General features: G+C 32.7%; 1 protein-coding gene across 1 annotated transcript; it reads left to right on the forward strand.

Moving 5' to 3' along the window:
* Positions 1–2,463: 2,463 nt before the first annotated feature.
* LOC113400984 (transcription factor JunD) lies at positions 2,464–4,855 on the forward strand. Its single transcript, XM_026640678.2, has one exon. The coding sequence runs from the start codon at positions 2,583–2,585 to the stop codon at positions 3,303–3,305; it is 723 nt and encodes a 240-aa protein (XP_026496463.1). The 5' UTR covers positions 2,464–2,582; the 3' UTR covers positions 3,306–4,855.
* Positions 4,856–20,142: the final 15,287 nt, after the last annotated feature.

Genomic DNA, 20,142 nt, shown 5'->3' on the forward strand with positions numbered 1-20,142 from the left:
CGTTTATTATATACTTTTCTACATGGACGTGACTAATTATCATAACTAATTATTCTAAAAAGAAAATTATTTTTTCATAGACGCGATGTACATTGTAGACTGTAGTACATGCAAGTTAATTTTACTATAGTAAATTTTGATAAAAGGAGGAGTTAAGGCAAATAAGCAACTTTGACATTGAATTGACGTGACATAATTGGTCGACATTTTGAATAATCTGTGGATTAGTCGTCAGAAATTTGAAAAAAAATTGCGCTAAAACAGTTATTAGAATTTCGGCAAAGTAGTATAATAAGTAGTTAAACGGAATAGTGTTATATTATAAATGAAGATATATTAACCAAGTAGTGTTTGTAGTGCATATAGTATATACATAGTGATAATCGCATGGAATATGTAAATTTAAGATTTATTTTATTTATGTTTACTCCTTCCGCTCGCAACTATCACTACTCTATTTGAAATTTTCTGTCTTCGTTGAACATAATTGACAAATAACTGTTTATTTACATGCATTCCCATTCCATGCAATTTATACAGTAAAACAGTGATAATGTACGTATCAAATTAACGCTTCAAATTCAAATTATAATTTTTGTTTTACAATCTACGTAAATATAATCTACATTCTACATACTACGGATTTTAATATGCTTTTCATAAAAAAAAACAGAGTGATTCAAGAGAAAGGTTTATATAAATAATACATACGGGTAGCTACTATATTAAATAAATACAAGTTTAAAATTTAAACATTTGTCCGAAAAAGTGTTTTAATCGCCATCTATGTGACTGTAGTAATAGTATTTTTTATTGTTGTATTTAAATTGAAAAATAGTTTAAGAATTTATAAATCTTTTAATTTAAACTTAGTGGTGGGACTTTGTGCAAGCCTGTCTGAGCAGGTATCACCCAGTCAGCAGATGTTCTACCGCCAAACGACAGTACTCAGTATTGTTGTGTTCCGGTTTGGAGGTTGAGTGAGCCAGTGTCACTACAGGCACAAGGGACAAAACATCTTAGTTTCCACGGTTGGTGGCGCATTGGTGATGTAAGGAATGATTAACATTTCTTACATCGCCATTGTTTGGGCGGTGGTGACCACTTACTATCAGGGGGCCAATATGCGTGACCGCCAACCTATGACTTAAAAATTTATATATATCAATTAGAAGTTCTCGACTACACCTTTTCTTATTAATAAGATAAAAAATATATAAATAATCAGTCTATAATATCAACATCTGTATTTTTGTTAATAATAGTACCAAATAAAAAAACGTTAAATCGGTCGATAAAGAGAAGAAAAAGGTACCCTTGGCCATTTAATCAAAGATAAATAAGACCTCTAGCGGCAGGTAGTCATATTGAAAGTTCTTGAAAGTCCGAAAGAGATGTCACTACTGTACAATTTTCATGATTGAATCGGTTATTTATTTACGGCTATTTAAAATCTGTTTCAGTCTCGTGATTCAAAATATACTTAGATACGTTATGAGATTATTCAACATTTATCTATTAAATAAAACGTTATAATAGTCTTATCATGTTTTAATTCTAAAGTGATAGAGGCTTAGATAAAAGTTTTTTGAATTAAATGTTTCTGGTCTTATTTTCAAAAGTATATTATTGTAATCATTATTATTTAGCTTTTCTTCGAAATGAGTTCTAAATATAATTTGAAATATTCCACTAAATTTTATAGAGAATTATTTTCCTTCAAACTTTATCTGTACCCGAGTGAATGCGCTTTATATCGTTATCTCTCTTACTCTCGCATAAACGCCGTAACCCCCCGGCCGCGCACTTCAAGCATATATTTTCTTGTAGCGCTGTTTAGGCGCGGTTACCCCGCCTCCACTTCGCCCCTTAAAACTGTTTCCATTGCTTTTTTTCACAAGAATAAAAAAACCCTTATGCATATTATTCTAATATTAATTATTGATAATTAATGCATTAATTATAATTATAAATAATTAAGCATTCAACAGTCGCCTTTTTATTTAGTTTTCTTTTCTAATTATTTTGACTGTGGAATTACATAATAAGTCGTACATTTTTGACTGTTGAGCAAAGCCATTCGTCTGATTAAAAAGGTTCAGATCTACGTCTTGCCGATTAAATTCGTAATGGTTTGAATATATTATTATATATTCGATCAGAATTTGATACGACTCAATGATTTTTTATGACACATATATGATATTGAGTGTAGTTTAATTAAGTATACGGGAGTTATTAATTTGTGGTATCGTTAGTATAATGGACATAGGACACTCGATTCTCGGTAATAGCACGAAGTCGTAAACAGCCCGCTGTGGCCTCGCGCTTCGTTACAATCACATTGTCCAATAGTGAACGAGTAACGCGAAATATCACGTCATTTTCGTCCAATGAGCGTTTGGGTTTATCACGCTACAGTTAAAAATAGCTTATCTGAGTCATGGCATAAAAGCAGTAGTTGTTTCTTAACAATGTTTAGAAACAAGTGGACTGTCGACGGTAGTGGATGTACGTTGTTGTATGAGAAAGTTTTCTTCGTTAAGTGAGTTCAGTGATACCGAGGAGTTCGGTGCTAACACATGGTTCGGCAATCCGGCCACGGGATGGAGACCACATTTTATGACGAACAGTATCCCCTGAGTGGCCCCGTGGATAATTTGAAACGGTCTTTAACATTGGATTTGGATTTCGGGAGAGGCGGGAAGAGGGCTCGAGGAGGTGCACCCGTGCTCTCCTCACCCGACCTGCAGCTGCTAAAACTGGGGTCACCCGAGTTAGAAAAGCTTATAATGCAGAACGGTATGATCACAACGGCTACACCGACACCGGGCGGACAGGTGATGTTCCCCCCCGCGATGCCTACGGAAGAGCAAGAGATGTACGCGAGACCATTCGTCGAGGCGCTGGACAAGCTGCATCACAGCGAACCGGCGCCGCACGGAAGGAGAGTTTACGCCGACCTCGACCGGCCTCTCGACCGGTATCCTACCCCTGTCGTCAAAGACGAGCCACAAACCGTTCCAAGTGCCTCCAGCTCGCCCCCTCTGTCGCCTATCGACATGGACACACAAGAAAGGATAAAACTAGAACGGAAAAGACAGAGGAATCGAGTAGCAGCTTCCAAATGCCGGCGACGTAAACTGGAACGCATTTCAAAGTTGGAGGAGAAGGTGAAATTGCTGAAGGGCGAGAACGCGGACCTGGCGCAAATGGTAGTAAAGCTAAAAGACCACGTCTCGCGGCTGAAGCAGCAGGTGCTGGAGCATGCGAACGGTGGCTGCCACATCGACACGCACTTCTGATCGCGCTGCCGCTACCGCCGCTCCCCCACATTCCATGCTAGTCGCGCCCGCTCGGACGCAGCATACAAAGCGATTTGTGATCTTAATTTTACCGTGTAATATATAGTTATCTTTAGTGTGTAAGGTGAAGCTATAATGAGGATGCTGTGTTAAGTTTGTTGAGATGTCGCAAGTGATAGCAGAACTTCGGGTCGAGTGAAACGTTCAGTTTACCCTATGGGAAGAATGTACTTAGAGCGAGTCCCAAGATTAGCTAACATTGTAAGTCGCAGTTATGATTTTCCTTGTATCAGTATTGCGTTGTCTCATTTAGAATAGTGTAGAAACTAGAAAGGATAATCGTGCAACGTCATTCGACTGCAGACTGACCGAGGCTGAGGCGACGTTGCCAGCTCTACGATAAATTTCCCGTTCCAGCGATGTTGCCGTACTCGACTCGCAATATTTGGTTTTGCGTTGTTCATTCGTTAAATCGTTTATACGAATGGTTAAAAAGAATTACAAGTATATTATTTATGTAATTTCGTATGAGCGATATAGCATAATTTTATAAATGGAGGAAAGTAAAGGGTTGGGTACTGATAGGGCCTAAATATAATTAGTGGCTTTAGTGCGAAAGGGATGTAATTATTAGTTGAACTGGCAACGTCGCATCACAAGTCACGACTCAAGAGCGGATGTTCTGTTAATTAAAATTCCGCCTGCGCCGCCCTCGCGGAATGGCGGCCATGTGTTCGGCAATCGGACGTTCCGAATCACGTTTTGTTGCACAAGGTTAACTTTTTTCATTATTATAAAGGCGCCTCGATGCCTGACGGATTTGTTATGCTCGACGATTACACATAGCTTGTGTGAAAGACTGATAGCGTGCGAGACAGTGTGCCTTGTTCTAGTTGAAGCGAATGCGAGAGGTATGTTTCTCAGTTTTGTAAACGTCTCAGAACTGACCCGGTGCTCTTTAAAGGTCTTATAACGTGAGGCCGTCCGATTAAAAATTGTGATGGAAGAATGGTAGCGTGTTTTGTGAGCGGAAAAACGTTTCCCGCTAGATTGAAAGTGCGATGTATTTATTAGTGAGAATGTTTAATTATTAGGATCAAGTAGCAATCTCGAGTGCCTACGCTTTGTAAACTGAAGTCTATACTTATGTTTTTATTGTTTTTGTTACCATTAAATGTGCTACAGTGAAAAGTTCTGTACCATTCTTATAGGTTATTGTAAGTAATATTATATCAATTAACAAGTTGAATTGTTATAGACTATATGGGGAACTTGCCGTCAGATTTGTATAAAGTATTGATAGACAGAAAAAGTATGTACCTATGAGGGCTGGTTACGGCAAGGGAACCTTTTTTGTATTATTTTTTATACAAAATGATTCTTCAGAATGTTAACAATAATATGTAAGTTTATAAAGATAAAAACAGTTTATACTAAAATAATATATTTTTATGAATTTAACAAAGAAATATTGTTTTATACTGAATACGTATTGTATGATAAAACTGAATGAAGAGAAAATAAATTATGAATATTATTATACCATTAAATATATTTTTTTATTTTTACCTTTCAAAAATTAACATTTAATACCTATATTCATATTGCACATCACATCATTTCATTTAATTCTTAATGCCAAAGTGATATCAAGTGTAACAAAATTAAGATACCTAAAATACTGGGAAGAAATTCATTCCAAAAATGTTATTTATTTTGATAGAAACGTCACGCACTAATTCATTTATATGAATATGAAAACAAAGACAATATGGTCAATTTATTAATAACATTTGCGAAACAAAGAAGACAACAATAAAAGAGATAACAAATCATGTAGTTGATAACAAAACGTAATAACCTCTGACAGAGGTTACATCAACATACGTAACTATCACCATAATAAATAAAACATTGTCAGGCTGTATCGAATTCGTATTATGAGAAATTATGGCATAAAAATAGTATGTAACATTTCAATGTATTGTGATGCAAGGTTGGCAGAGATAATAAATATAACAAAAAATAGTGTGATAAGACCTTTTTTTTGCTTATATAAGACGGAATTAAATTATTATTACATATCTAAATAAAATTTACTGTGTCAAGGTTAGTCATGATGTTGTGGTGGGTTAATCTATATCTAATCCCTATTGTGTGAACGAAATGACAATAAAAACTCCGTAATAGGTTGCCTTACGCACATTTGCATTGAAAATTATTATTTATATAATTTATAGGTTAAACAAGACACATATATTAACGTTTTACTATTAATATATTTTCACAGGTTAGAAAAAAATCTTATTTGGTGTCGAAATACTGTTTAATCTTCTAGCAGAATTTTAAGACTGGCAAGTTTGTTTGATCCTAATCCGCAGGCTCTTCCAAGTGGTCTGGTTTCTCGGCATTATAAGCTACAAAATCTTCCAGGCTCTTACGGTACAGACGGATGAAATGAACATAATTTTCTTCTACCCTACCGGAATCGAAACAAAACCCCTTTTTCGTTCGTAGCGGTAATAGCTATTTACATAATATTGTGGATTTAATAATCTGAAATATATAGGGTAAAAATATTGATATAATGTATAATATTTATGAATATTATTTTGTGCCAAAGCACATCTACAATCTTTGTGTACAAAGACGTATGTCATAACACGACTGTACACTTTATTATTTATTTCTACACGTGCGTAACAATAACATAAACATGAATCTTAGGGTGTGCGATGCTTCTGCAGTCAAGTCTTCTTGAAGTGAAACGCTCGCTCAAGTTACTCACTGACGCATAATTAATAAATTCAATAGTATTTATTTGACATATCTGTTAACGGCCGTTACAAATTGCAAAATAAATAGATTCATTGCAACAATTATGTTAAATTTATAAAAATAAAATAGAAAATATTAAATCGTCTCATAATAATATTAGTATCTCGATTTATTCTGATTGTTTTATTTCTACGTTATGTATAAACAAATATATTTGCGTTTATATTTTCATAATGCGCCTTTTTAAATTACATAAGTAACTGTGAAAGACGTTTTAAACAGAGAATAGTTTTAATAAAGATTGTATAGATAAGAAAGATATGTATCTTATAAATACAGTATCGGACTTTAAGTAACCGTACTTCCATTATTATCCGATACTAATGCTTTTACGGCCTGGCCACGGAGATCGGCGGTGCGAACGGCGAATCGACAATTCGCGCGGCACCGTTTGCAGGCCGCGGACGTGACGTTCGCCGTCGCGACCAGTAAGGACGTCCGGCGACAAAATGACTTTATCGAAATTAACTCGATATTGTTTAGACAGTAATCGTTTTTTGGTTCAAGACCTAATATTTGGCGAGATTGTGGAGTACATGATTTGAATAAGAATCGGGGTATAGAAGGGGAATTCCACTAGAAATACGAGAGTTACAGAATATATCCAGAATTTTTTTTCGAGTATACTAGAATGAGTATTAAAATAAGTGGTCTAGCTAGTATTTCAGCAATAAAAGTTTCGATATTCATTTTTCACCGCGAAAAAAACTAAATTCGTTTGATCACAGCACCTATTCGCCGCGACTACCGCTGACTCCGTGGCTTGCGCCGTACTGATTCATAGCTTTGTTTTGCTCGCCCGTCGCGCCGCAAGTCGCCCGCGCGATTCGCTCGGTATAATTCGCCGGTCGCGGTTGCGCGTGGCATGATTAGTACATTGCTATACGTTTATTTCAGTCGGTAGACGCTTCGCCGTTCGCACCGCGCGAATATTCGCGTCGGCGAACGTCCCGTGGCCAGGCTGTTATAGAGACATTATTGGGATCGATCTATGGTCATCCAAAGTTTTATTGTTCTATAATATCAGTAGTGAATTCAGCTACAATAAAAAAGGCAATGTACTAACTACACCACGCAAGGATAAAATCGTATTTAGAAATATTTTTTCGATAAATAGTTCAGAAATATTGTAATAAAATCAGTATCGCCCTAAATGATCTCCGTCCGTATGCCGGCACTCGTATCGTTAATAATACGTTTTACCGCACAACCCTACGTGGATTGTGCTGTAAAAGCGTCGTTTTCGTTTTTTCAATCATTATAATATTATCTCTGATATACATGCCTAAATTGCAGTGTACACTTACGAATTTCTAAACTCTAACTGTAAATTTAATTACGAAAATGTATATATATTTATTTTTGACAATAAAATATATTTCATACTATCTAGACATGAAATGAATAGATGTAATAAAATTGATCTAACCATCTGCGAATGCAAAGAAGTGACAATCGTTTTACCATCACTGCGATTACATAATATGTTTGATTGACTATGCGATGTCGATTTACTATTTAACTGTGATATAATGATACAATAATTATTTTAAGATAAGGAAAGTTACGCCGGTAAAATATAGGTCACGAATTACCATTAGCCAGTAAATCGTAATAGCGAATGTCAACACGAGTGAGCCTACGCATTGTTCTGCTAACGTTCGGTATTTACAAATAAAATATTGTTTATACAATGTATTCTTATGCATAAACTTCATTTTAATGTTATTGTTACAGCCATTTATAATTCATGTCCGATAAAAACATGTTAATGAATTGGAATATTCTAGATCGTTTGTGATATTAATAATTTAAGACGTGTTTTCCTTCTAACGGCCTGGCCACGGAGATCGGCGGTGCGAACGTCGAAGCGAACGGCAAAGTCAAAGTCAAAGTCAAAAATCTTTATTCAATATAGAAGTGTTTACACTTGCTTATTGATAGTCAAAAATCTACCACCGGTTCGGAATTTAACACCTCGGACCTGAGAAGAACCGGTGAAAGAAACTCAGCGGGATATTTTATTTCTTTCCATTTTGCATGTACAATAATAATTATATTTTAGTTATTTGAAACAGCCTGGAGGCGATCATTTCATTCCCAAGATGTGCAGTCAACTAAAAAGTCATTAGTATTGTAATATCCTTTAGCACACAAACGCTCTTTAACGATTCTTTTGAATATTATAATTGAATAATTTTAAACGTTTTCTGGGATCCTGTTGTGAAAACGTATACATTGCCCCAAAAAAGAGTTACTAACCCTGTGTAATCGGGTACTTGGAGTAACAAGTTTATTCTTGTTCCTTGTGTTAATAGAATATACGTCACAATTTCTGGGAAAATCGTTTATGTTTTTGCGTACATACATAACATTATCAAAAACAAATTGAGAAGCGACAGTCATTATTTTAATTTCTTTAAATTTACCTCTTAACGAATCTTTTGGGCCCAGGTTATAAATTGCACGAATAGCCCTCTCCTGCAGTACAAAAATGGTATTAATGTCAGTTGCATTACCCCAGAGTAGGATGCCATACGACATTATACTGTGGAAATAACTGTAATACACAAGGCGAGCCGTATCCACATCAGTCAAAAGTCTAATTTTTTTACCGCATAGGCTGCAGAGCTGAGTCTATTCACCAATTTATTTATATGGGGGCTCCATTGGAGCTTAGAGTCTATTGTCATACCAAGAAACTCTGTTGATTCTAAAACATCTAATGATTCCCCGTTTAAAAGTACACTCGTTTTGACACATCTTACATTGGGAGTAGTGAATTTAATACATTTTGTCTTTTTACTATTTAACATTAAATTATTAACACAAAACAAATTTACTATTTCAGAGAGAGCATTGTTCTCATCGTAATATATTGAAATACGTCTTTTTATTTTAAAAATTAAAGAAGTATCATCAGCAAACGATACTATCTCGAGTTTATCATCTAGGAATCGAATCGACAATTCGCGCGGCACCGTTTGCAGGCCACGGACAGTGACGTTCGCCGCTGCGACCAGTAAGGATGTCCGACGGCAAAATGTCTTTATCGAAATTATCTCGATATTGTTTAGACAGTAATCGTTTTTTGGTTCAAGACCTAATATTTGGAAGAGATTGTGGAGTACATGATTTGAATAAGAATCGGGGTATAGACGGGGAATTCCACAAGAAATACAAGAGTTACAGAATATAAACAAGAATGAGTATTAAAATAAATAAATAAAATTTCGGTATTCATTTTTCGCCGAGAAAAAAACTAAATTAATTTGATTACAGCACCTATTCGTAGCGACTACCGCCAAATCCGTGGCTTGCGTCGTACTGATTCATAGCTTTGTTTTGCTCGCCGTCGCGCCGCAAGTCGCCCGCGCGATTCTCTCGATACAATTCGCCGGTCGCTTCGCCGTTCGCACCGCGCGAATATTCGCGTCCGCGAACGTCCCGTGGCCAGGCTGTAAGATGTCTTAACTTACGTATTTTATATCGTGATTATGATAACTACGTTATTAAAGGTAGATAAGTATTTGTAATCCTTTTTTTTAAATCAGATGCATAATTTATTTTTAAGTGCTTATTGCTATATTATTCAAATCAATTCTAATAATGTATAAAAAATAATACGTTGACACCAATAAGTACAAAAATATTTTCATTAAAAACAAATATTCTAGTCTAGTATATAAAACAGTAGTAATATGTAGTAAAAGTCTACCGTTATTGTGTTAAAAAACCACAGGAATAAAAGACAAAAACTACTTTACTAAGTGCTCGAAATTATATTTTAATTTTACATAATATATAAGTGAGTATATTGTATTTTTCTATTGTTTTTAAATTGGAAAGGCTCCAACTTCCAAGGTACCGCTCCACAGTGTGTGCGGTCTGCCCTAGCTGCTGCCGTGACTCATGAGGTAAAAAAAATACCACCGTGACAACGTGCGAACAGAAACTTACTTAGAGGATATTGTTGAAAAATATTTATTTATCTACGGATGTTTTTTTCGTGGAAAATCAACCTATTGTGAAGAAAGACCGCTGTTGACGTTAAAGGACGATGTATTAATGTTTGTTTCGAAAACATGATACAGTTGTTTGGAGCAAACAGTTAGGTACCTGTGAACTTTTTCTGTTCATATTTAATCATTTATTATCATGTTCGACTTAACGTTATTGTTACAGTAGTTTAGTTACGCTCAAATTGCTGATATTAAAATATGAGAAATAGCTTGGAAATGTCAAGGTAGAAATATATACGTTTCCATATTAATGCTGAATAAATGAAATTGTCCAGTAGTAACAAAAAATAATCTAATTTTATAAACTGAAACATGACACTAGATGTCCAGTTCTGATGTCTGAAATTGAACTTGTATTTAATAAAATGTAAGGAATTATATTTTTATTACACTAATATTTAATCTATATCAGTGGTTCGGAAATCAATTGGCTCAAGTCCAATATCGCACGTGCCGCTTCGCTGTGATAAAATAAATCTTCTAGATTCATTGCGGTCCCCATTGTGATGTCGCTCCCAAGTATTAATAGATTATGTAACTCGAAACACTTATGGACTTCAAGGCGTAATCTGTTTCAAAATAACTTTGTTTAACGTCTTTTCGGATCTTTTTAAAAGTATTTTTAAGTCATTTTAAAATCAATAATAGATATAATATAAGCTAACGAGCTCTTCTAATGAGTTCCTTTGTTTTAATGAACAGAGAAAAAGAGGACAAAGACTAAGGCTTTGACGTTTTCCACGTACAGAAAATTACGAAAAAAGTAATTGCACTACTGGCCACTCCAATTTAAAAATAATGTAAATTTATTATAAGGTTAATGTAATAAATATATTATATATATGTAGCATTTACGATTATTAAACGAATGTCTTAGTTATGTATTCTTGTAATATAAAGCTGATTTTGATCTTATAAAATGAGAAATATATTAATTGAGTACATAAGATTATTTCCTGTCTGTACTGTTTGTCTTGTAATTTATACCTAAATTCGTGTAAATAGTAAAACAATGTAATGAGGTAGTCATTTAAATAATTAACTTTTATTAAAAAGACGAAATAAATAATATTAAAATAATGATTGTTTGAAGTGCTAAGTGGAAACTTTTCGAATTTTGTTCATGGACCTCGACGCTTTCTCAGATTTCACAACGCAACGCAATCGCGGAAAGCGGCGCGCGTCGATCCTGCGCAGCTGACACACTTTCTTCCATTGTTTACACATTTTAGTATCGAGTCTCGCTATCAATAACACCATTGCGAAGGAAATACATCTGGTTTGGACCGGTACTAGACTAATTATGTTTTCTCGAGTTTGAATTGTATAATTTATTGTATTTAATTTCAATAAAATAATTGAACATTATTATTTGTAAAGTTAGTGTAGCTTATACTTTACGACCAATACATATCGATTGTATATAATAAATATATAATTTAATAGTACTATCCGAATTATTACAGCAGCATCTAATCTTAAAAACGTTGTTATCCGTCTAATTAATTATTTCTAGATGCTCCGTGTGGTATCACCGGTATTCAGTCACCGTTTCGTCCATTTTGGTTGTTATATAGGTTCCTTTTTCAATAAATGGACTATCTAAATAAATTAAAAAACAAACTCTTTAATTTATAAATATTAGAAAGTATGTATAATTAAAAAAAAGTGGTTCGCTTCAATTTAAAAATAAATGGTCTAAAAGAATACGTAACGCGTTGTACAAATTTTATGTTGGTAAAGTATAATGACACATGTAGATATGTTTATATGGTGTAAGTATATATAATTACAATATAATATGAATATCTCATTAACACCGAAGACAAAGAAAAATAATTTTCCGTTAGAAAAAGTTTACTTTATTTATTCAGTCCGTCCCGCTCGTCCATATCAGTGCGAAGAATCGCTCTTTGTTCGAAGCGAAGACAAAGAAATCAGTACGTGAGCACGCGCATGTGTGTAAACTTACATGTATGTTTATGATTACAGCGCGCGTGTGTGTAACCTGTTTTATTAGTTGGGTTTTTCGGTACAAAGAAATGTGCATCGATAAGTTAAATGGCGTTTTTTAAATTTTGTATAAGCTCGCGCCATTATTGGCGCTGTATTAAGATATACGGAGTCAAAGGTCTTTGTTTATCAATTTAATATAATTCAAAACTTAATATAAAAAAATGAAATTTTTACTACCTTAATTATAAATTAAAGTATGTATTGATAAAGATCCTTTTTTTGCATTAATTATGAAAATCAATTTTACGTCTTTTTTAATAACAAGCCCATCACTTACTATTGTTTGCATGTTTCACATTTGTTTAGGGTCAGTGCCGTGCTTAACTGCATGAAAAAAACGGCGGGAAGCTTGCCTGACGCCAATTAACCTTGGAAATGATTTCGCTGGTGGGTTGGATGCCGACATTTTGGGGACAAATAAAATGAAAAATATCTTAAATATTACGTTAAGCCGTTATATGCAGATCATAATTTTTTATTATGAAAATCCGCGATGAATAAAATTATTTTGGAGTCACTCATTTGTGCTTGAGATAAGTTTGGCGAAAGAAACCTTTTGAGAACATATGCTTATTTTTTTACAAAAATACATACTTGCTTACAAATTCCAGTTTTTATTAAGCAAAACTCGTTTATTCGATTCGTTTTAAAAATCTTGGGTCAAACATAATGATATTTATTTAGACACACACACACAAACACAATACCCCCGCACAGGGAAGTAAAAATATATATACTAAATGTAAAAGTACATGTATCTATGAGAAGATGGTAAAGTGCTATTCGCCGCTTTCAATACCTAGTTACGAATAATTTAACAATACTATTTCGCCAAGCGGTAAGTTTACTTATTTTGTATAACGAGACAAATACACAATTGACCATTATCGCAGTGTTGTTTCACTGAATATTTAATAATAACATGAGATTTATGCTTAATCTTAATATCCGAACTCTGTGAGAAATTATCGCTAAGAAGTCAATTAAAATGATATATAACTACAATATCATTTGACAAAGGAACAAATCAACAAACCGTCTTCCTTCAATAATTTAAAAGTAGCCAATTACATGAAAACTTATTTATACGGACACTTGGAGTTATGGTTGAGGGGTCAATGACACGCCGAAAATATTCGAAATAAGAATGGGAGACATCACTCATTGTCATCGGCTGAGGGGGAATGTACCATGGCTACATGAAAATTAATTTTGTATTTTATTGTCAATTAAAAATATTTTTGTATGCGGGCCTCTTTGTTTGTAACTTGTTAGTTCTTAATGATATTTTATTGCTTTTCGGCTTTTGCTGTTATCACATTTTATTTTATATACGACAGAATAAGCCGCTATTGAAAAATATCACAACACAATATTTTAGCAATCATTGAAAAATAATTAATAACAAATAATTTAATGTAGGTACCTATGTTGCTTATTACTCGTCTATGCTCTAAAGTTTTCCAAATGATATGATATACTAATTACAATGAGCAATCTAACAAATTTTGTGTGTAAAAGACAATCTGTTTTATTACCTTAGGGTGGTTCTGTTAATATCATCAAGACGAGTGTCTTGACAGTTTTTGTTATATTTTTATAAGCATTCGTTCTAGTAATTACTGCTTAGCTATTTAAGCCGTCAACTCACTCCTGAGTGTTTCATCATATGCATTAAGAACGGTCTGTATATTTTTTAACATATATCTTACCCTTCCCACCTAATGCATCAATCCCTAGTGGCTTAATATATAAAAAAAAACGCAATTGACACCAAGGCTTATTGTGTTATAGGCTAATTATCGTTAAAGTTGATTTCTGTTATTAGTTATTGTTAATTTAAAGTAATTTATGTAATTGTTGATAGTTATAATTTGCTAATTTTAGATTATAAAGTCAGACAGTTAATCGTATATTCTATAAATTATATAATTATACTTTTGGTCTCTTAGAATGTAAATATTTTACGTTACTTCGTTTTTATATTGCATTAGCAAAGAATTAAGTAAATTACTACATTTAAAAGTGCCAACGGGAATTTAGTTAATCACGTATCTGTCTCTTTCTGACTAATTAATTTGGCATTCGGTAGAAGAAGACACATTTTTCAACTAATCACCCTTAAACACCATTTAGGTAAAGCCGGAAATCTTAGTTTATTATTTAAGCTATATAAAATAGTTTGAATTATTTTTGTACAGACCGGATATTTCGGAGAACGGGAATTGCTATTAGACGCAAACTAGCTTGCTAGCATATCTCCACCATTGCAGGCTGTTTTGATTTGTATTTACTAATGTTATGTACTCGTACTTGTATGATACATTTTAGTTTCGATAATTCTAGTTAAATATTTTTTATAATTTGTAATAATTATCAAAAAACGGTAACTTGACAACAAATTTATTTATTTGTTTTACTTCTTAGTATATATGTCTTCATAATAAACTCTAGATATAATCTTAGCAACGTAATTTCCGAGATGATGGTAGCTATATATTTTTCATTTGATCTTGTAGAAAAGCTATTAAAAATTGCTTGTAATTGCCTGATTGAAGCAAAGCTATAATACTTTTTGACAAGATATTTTAACAAAAATAATTGTAACAGATAAAAATAAAATTCTAAATTTGAATTTTAAATATTTTGCAACAGTTAACTGCTAAAGTATACATTAAAATTAATTGTATCATGATTTCTTTATTCCGTTTTATAAGAACTAAACTTAATTAACATTGGAGTTAGTACAAGTACATTAATTTATCTTAATTTTTATTATTATTATCCTCCAATCTACGTTATCGTCACTTATGGTATTCCAAATTGATCCCTATATCCTTAATAAGTGAGTACGTAATACTGCAGCAAAACTGCTAAACTGGATATATTTTGCATAATAAAAAGTCTCATCGAGATTTATTACCAATTGTCCACCAAACAATGTCAATTTTGACACTTCAATATGACTTCAATGTTGCCTGCTTTACATACAATCGCAAGAAAAACCATCAATCTCTAAATATTCTTACATCAACCGCATACAATTAAGACTCTTAACCCAAAATTATTAAGACTTATAATTGTATGCATCCGTCAGAGACTTCGAATGTAAAAAAAAAAACGAATAGTACCTCTGCTTTTGGCGTATGTTGCTTATTGTTTTATTATTAAATTTATTCTGTTAAGAATTACGTGAATGTACTAAATAAGCTATATTTGTATATGTAATATGTTAATTTTATAACGAATTACGGAACTCTGTCTGTATATGATTTACCTTTTAATTGTAAAATGATAATCTTTGAATTTTTTTTCTGTTATTGTTTCCATTACAGAAGAAAAAAAGCTCATTGGTGAAAATTCGTCTGGGTATGTAGTCACAACCCAGTCATCAATTATTATTTGTTAACAATTGAACAATGAGTAAGCTAGTGTAATAACAGACACATGGATGTAGATCTCATGATTGGTGTCGCACTGACGGTGTACGTTTTACTTATCACTACGTAATATTATCCTCCTGTTGCATCTGTGATCGCAATAAACTATAAAAATCCGAACAGTTCTCACCAGTGCACGGAGTGATTTATGAGGAAGGTTTGTAAAATTTATTAAATGTTTTGTGCAAATTCACTAAAATATGTCGATGATTGTAATGTTGAGGTTGTCGGCTAACTTTAGAGCTTTAGATATGACTTATTCTATTTGTGAGCCGGGTCTGGTTGGTAGTATATAATACAATGCAAACTATGACCGCAACTATGCAAAATATAAAGAGCTCTCACGAAAAAACGCACAATACATTAGCGTTAAATGTCAGAATGTGATATGACACCATCTATGATTGATGATTTTATCATTTAAAGGAGACGCATCAAAATAGAGTGCCACCTTAATTCGCTTTTCAATTTAGTTTATTTAAAAAATTATCATTATATATAGAGCCTATATTTGTCCTGAAATTATAGACTGAAATAATACGAAAGTTTTAAAACCATCGGATTAGAAGCTGTTGCGTGAAACCCTAAAAAAAACTCTTTAATTATATATAATAAGGTGAGAACGCGTCATAAAAAAAAAAAGATGGCCTTAAGTTGGCCACTAAGTCCACACTAGTAAAGTAGCATGTCGTTTGGCGAGTGTCAAGCGTAGCTGTCACGCAACCAAGATAATAAAGGTGGTTGGTTTGTTTTAGTTCTTTTGTAGTGCGACACTCTACCTAGATATAAAAATAATCTTATACTTACATCTTCATAATTATAATATTAGTATAATAACAAAGTATAGAAAAGATATCGCGTAGATATTCATTATTCAATTGTATCAATACAATCAATAGATCTCTGTTTCTAAAATCGTTCGTTCTATAATTAAATTCCAACTGATTTAATTGTAGAGATGTACTTTGTATACAGTAGATTAAATGTTATTTTATGTAGATTACAAAAGCACTTATCCATATACTATTGTAATATGTACTTGCGATAATACGCGAGCGGTAGATGACCGGGTCGTTCAACTCGGCGACACCCGAACCAGCCGTTAATTTGGATTATAACTGATGTCAAATATTGTAAAATTTAACCTGGACATTTTGATTAATTGGACTTATGTGCAATTTAAGTACATATAGTCCATTCAATTATATTTTGAAAGACAAATATGATGTGAGTGCTTTCTATAATTGAGATTTTTTGTAAATGAATACGTTATGTACATTTTTTTTAAGAATGTTTTATGTTGAAAATATTGTCATAATTAAAGTTTCGACTTCACCTGAGTAAAATGAATTGAATTAAAATTTTAACGCGTTGAGATTTTATTGGCGTACTCCGTATGTCAGTAGGTACACCTTTTTCTTTTTGAGTGTTAGAAATATTAATATTTTTTAAAGACTTTTTTTCTTCTTTTTTAGTTTTATTCAAAGGTAAAAATTTATGTTGGTCTGTCTTCAATATCCACTGAACATATTTTTATCCACCAACAAACATAAATTGTTTGTACTCCTTTTTTTCGATTTTCGAAGAATCAATATTTTGCAATGTTGTGTCCACAAAGGTAAACACTTACCATTTTCTAGTGGTCCTAAAATTTATGGAATTAAAGATTTATAAATTGAGCTTTGACTACTAAGATAAATAATTTTATTTTTTATAATTAAAATTAATCTTTTCTTTTCTTGTGGCTTTTATCCGTGCCGGCAGGGAACAAATTATTTTGACAATGTCAAATGTGATGGAGAAGACACGATGAAGATTGAACGGCACAGTCCATTTAATTAAAATAATTAATAAAAAACACAAAATACTTGTATTATAATTCTACATCTTTATATATATATATATATATATATAAATTTTCGGTACGTGTGTTTGTAAATGAATTCCTCCTAAACGTTTAGACCGAAATTGATGATATTTTTGTGAGTGTACAACTCAAAACTTTGCTAGGAATTGCTTTCATTTTTTAGATACAAAACCCACGGCTAATATTTTTAATCTTTTATACAAAGCCTTGAGAGGATTTCAGGAATCATCAAAACTGTTTGCCGAGACTTGTTTGTGTGGTTCGCGTATCTTATCAGCAGTTATCAAGTACTTGCAAACTTGCATCACGCTTTCAACGTACTTGGCGGTACTCAACCCGAGTTTTAAGTATTTAAAATTCCAACCACAATAAATATGGTTGAATTATGACAAGTCATTATTCGTGGCCTCGTTCAAATATTTTCATTATATTATCCCTGTATTAAGAATGGAGTTTTACCTTGTGAATCGAATAATAAGTAGTAATAGAATTAGATTTTACTTTTAATGTTTAATATTAAAGATAATTATTATGGCAGTTTATTTTTGTACATACAAAGTTCACAAAATATTAATAATATGTAATCGGAGGTACTAGAGCAGCAGACTTTAAAACACAAATCATCTTCTGATCTGTACCAAACGTGAAGGGTAAATAATATTTATATTTATAACACGTATTATAAATATCAAATGTTGAAGTAGTACATGACAGCCCGTAATTACTCTGCAGCTGGGTTAAGGCCTCCTCACTTCTTAAAGAGAAGGTTTGGAAAATTTCCTACCACGTTTCTTAAAAGCTGATTATTAATTATTAAAAGGTGGTTATTATCAATAAAAATATAATCCAATGAACCAAGATAGCCGACTGGATAAACACGTGGATCTTTTTATAATACTTATCCGAAGATTGTGAGTTATTTGCTAATGGAAATCTGCCATATATGAATCCACAAAATCAAATTGGAGTAGCGTAGTGCAATAAGGTCCAATCGGTCTCCTCAAAAGGAGACGAGCCTAAGCCTAGCAGTGGGACATTTGCAGGATCTAACTTTTGACCTTTTAAACGTAATATTTTTATTTATCATTTTTAATAAACAATATTACCGTTACATGAAGATCTTGAATATTAAGAAGATCGCAAACATGGAGGCGGTATAATGCTATTGGATTTCCTTAACAGGAGATGATCACTGCGTGGGCGGACCGCAAGGAAACCTGCTTGTGCGCAGCTTTCTCTCCGCGTTTTAAGCCTTGCAAAAACTTCTGACGATAAAACATTATGATACCTATAATGGAAATGGAATGCTTACGAATCCTTTTCGCCATAAGTAATTATATTTCCATTAGCACATTTTGAAAGTTTGTTAAAACGTTTTAAACACCATCTTCTTTATTTAAATTAAACAATGAAACTTATATAATAAATGTTAATTTCAAAAGTTAATATTTTTTGTTTAAAATGTGATAAATACTAACCATTATAGAAGTATGGTGGTAGGCTTTGTTCGAGCCCGTTTGGGTACTAATCACTCAGCATATATTCTACCGCCAAGCAGCAATATTTTGTATTGAAGTATTTTGGTTTGAATGGTGAGTGAGCCACTAACTACAGACAGAAGGGACATAATAACTTAGTTCTCAGGGTTGGTGGCCCATTGCAGATGTAAGGTATGATTAAAATATTTTAAAATAGGAAACTTTAACATAATATTGAGTGAATAGATAAGCTTATCGATAAGGCTGACATTCTCTAGTTGAAGTATTATAAACAGACGACCATTGAATTTTTTTTTTAGTTTTTGATAAAACATTAAATGTTAACTATTAACGTACATTTCCAAATCAAATTTCCATATAAAAATATTTTGTAATCAAATTATTATATTAGTAAAATTTTATTGTATATGTTATAAATCCTGAAATATAATTGTAAATAAACTATGAAACAAAAACTAAAATCGAATCTACTTTAAATTTTAATATCTCCAAAGCTATTCGTTGAATTCCAAAAAGGAGAAAATCCGTGATAATATGATGGAAAATGTGAAAGATATTCGTGCAATGTCTTATAAATTCTTAAAACGCAAACCCATTCTTGAGTGCAGCGATAACGATAATACTCGTAATTCTGAAAGTCTAACTTTGGAAAGTGTTCCCAGTACAAATTTTAGTTACCTAAGCTGCCAATAATAACCTTTCGATGATCATTTATCATAAATACAGATATATCATTATTATAATTCAATTTAATGTTTATCATTGATATCTGGTTATTGTGTTATCGTCTGGAATTTGCACGTAGAAAGATATCTCGATAAACGTCATATCGTAAATATACGCATGGACTGTTGAATTTAATTTTGTTGCTTAGTGATAAAGGTGTCGATTGCATTAAACGTTTGAGTAATATCTTTAGGCTTCCCTTCTGGAGATAATGATTTCGAGGCGACATATTGGATTATCTTTAGAAAATGATAGCGAATATCCGACATTAAGTTCACCTACTAGATTGAGATAACGAATAACGTGATTATAAAGCATCCAATCAAGTGTCGATGTATAGCGCTTTAAGTGATAAATGTATCAGTGGAAATACCATATATTTCTTCTTTGATGATATGATATAGGTTCTGTGTAATAATCATTATATTC

This window comes from Vanessa tameamea, chromosome 18 (assembly GCF_037043105.1).
Source record: "Vanessa tameamea isolate UH-Manoa-2023 chromosome 18, ilVanTame1 primary haplotype, whole genome shotgun sequence".
NCBI lineage: Eukaryota > Metazoa > Arthropoda > Insecta > Lepidoptera > Nymphalidae > Vanessa > Vanessa tameamea.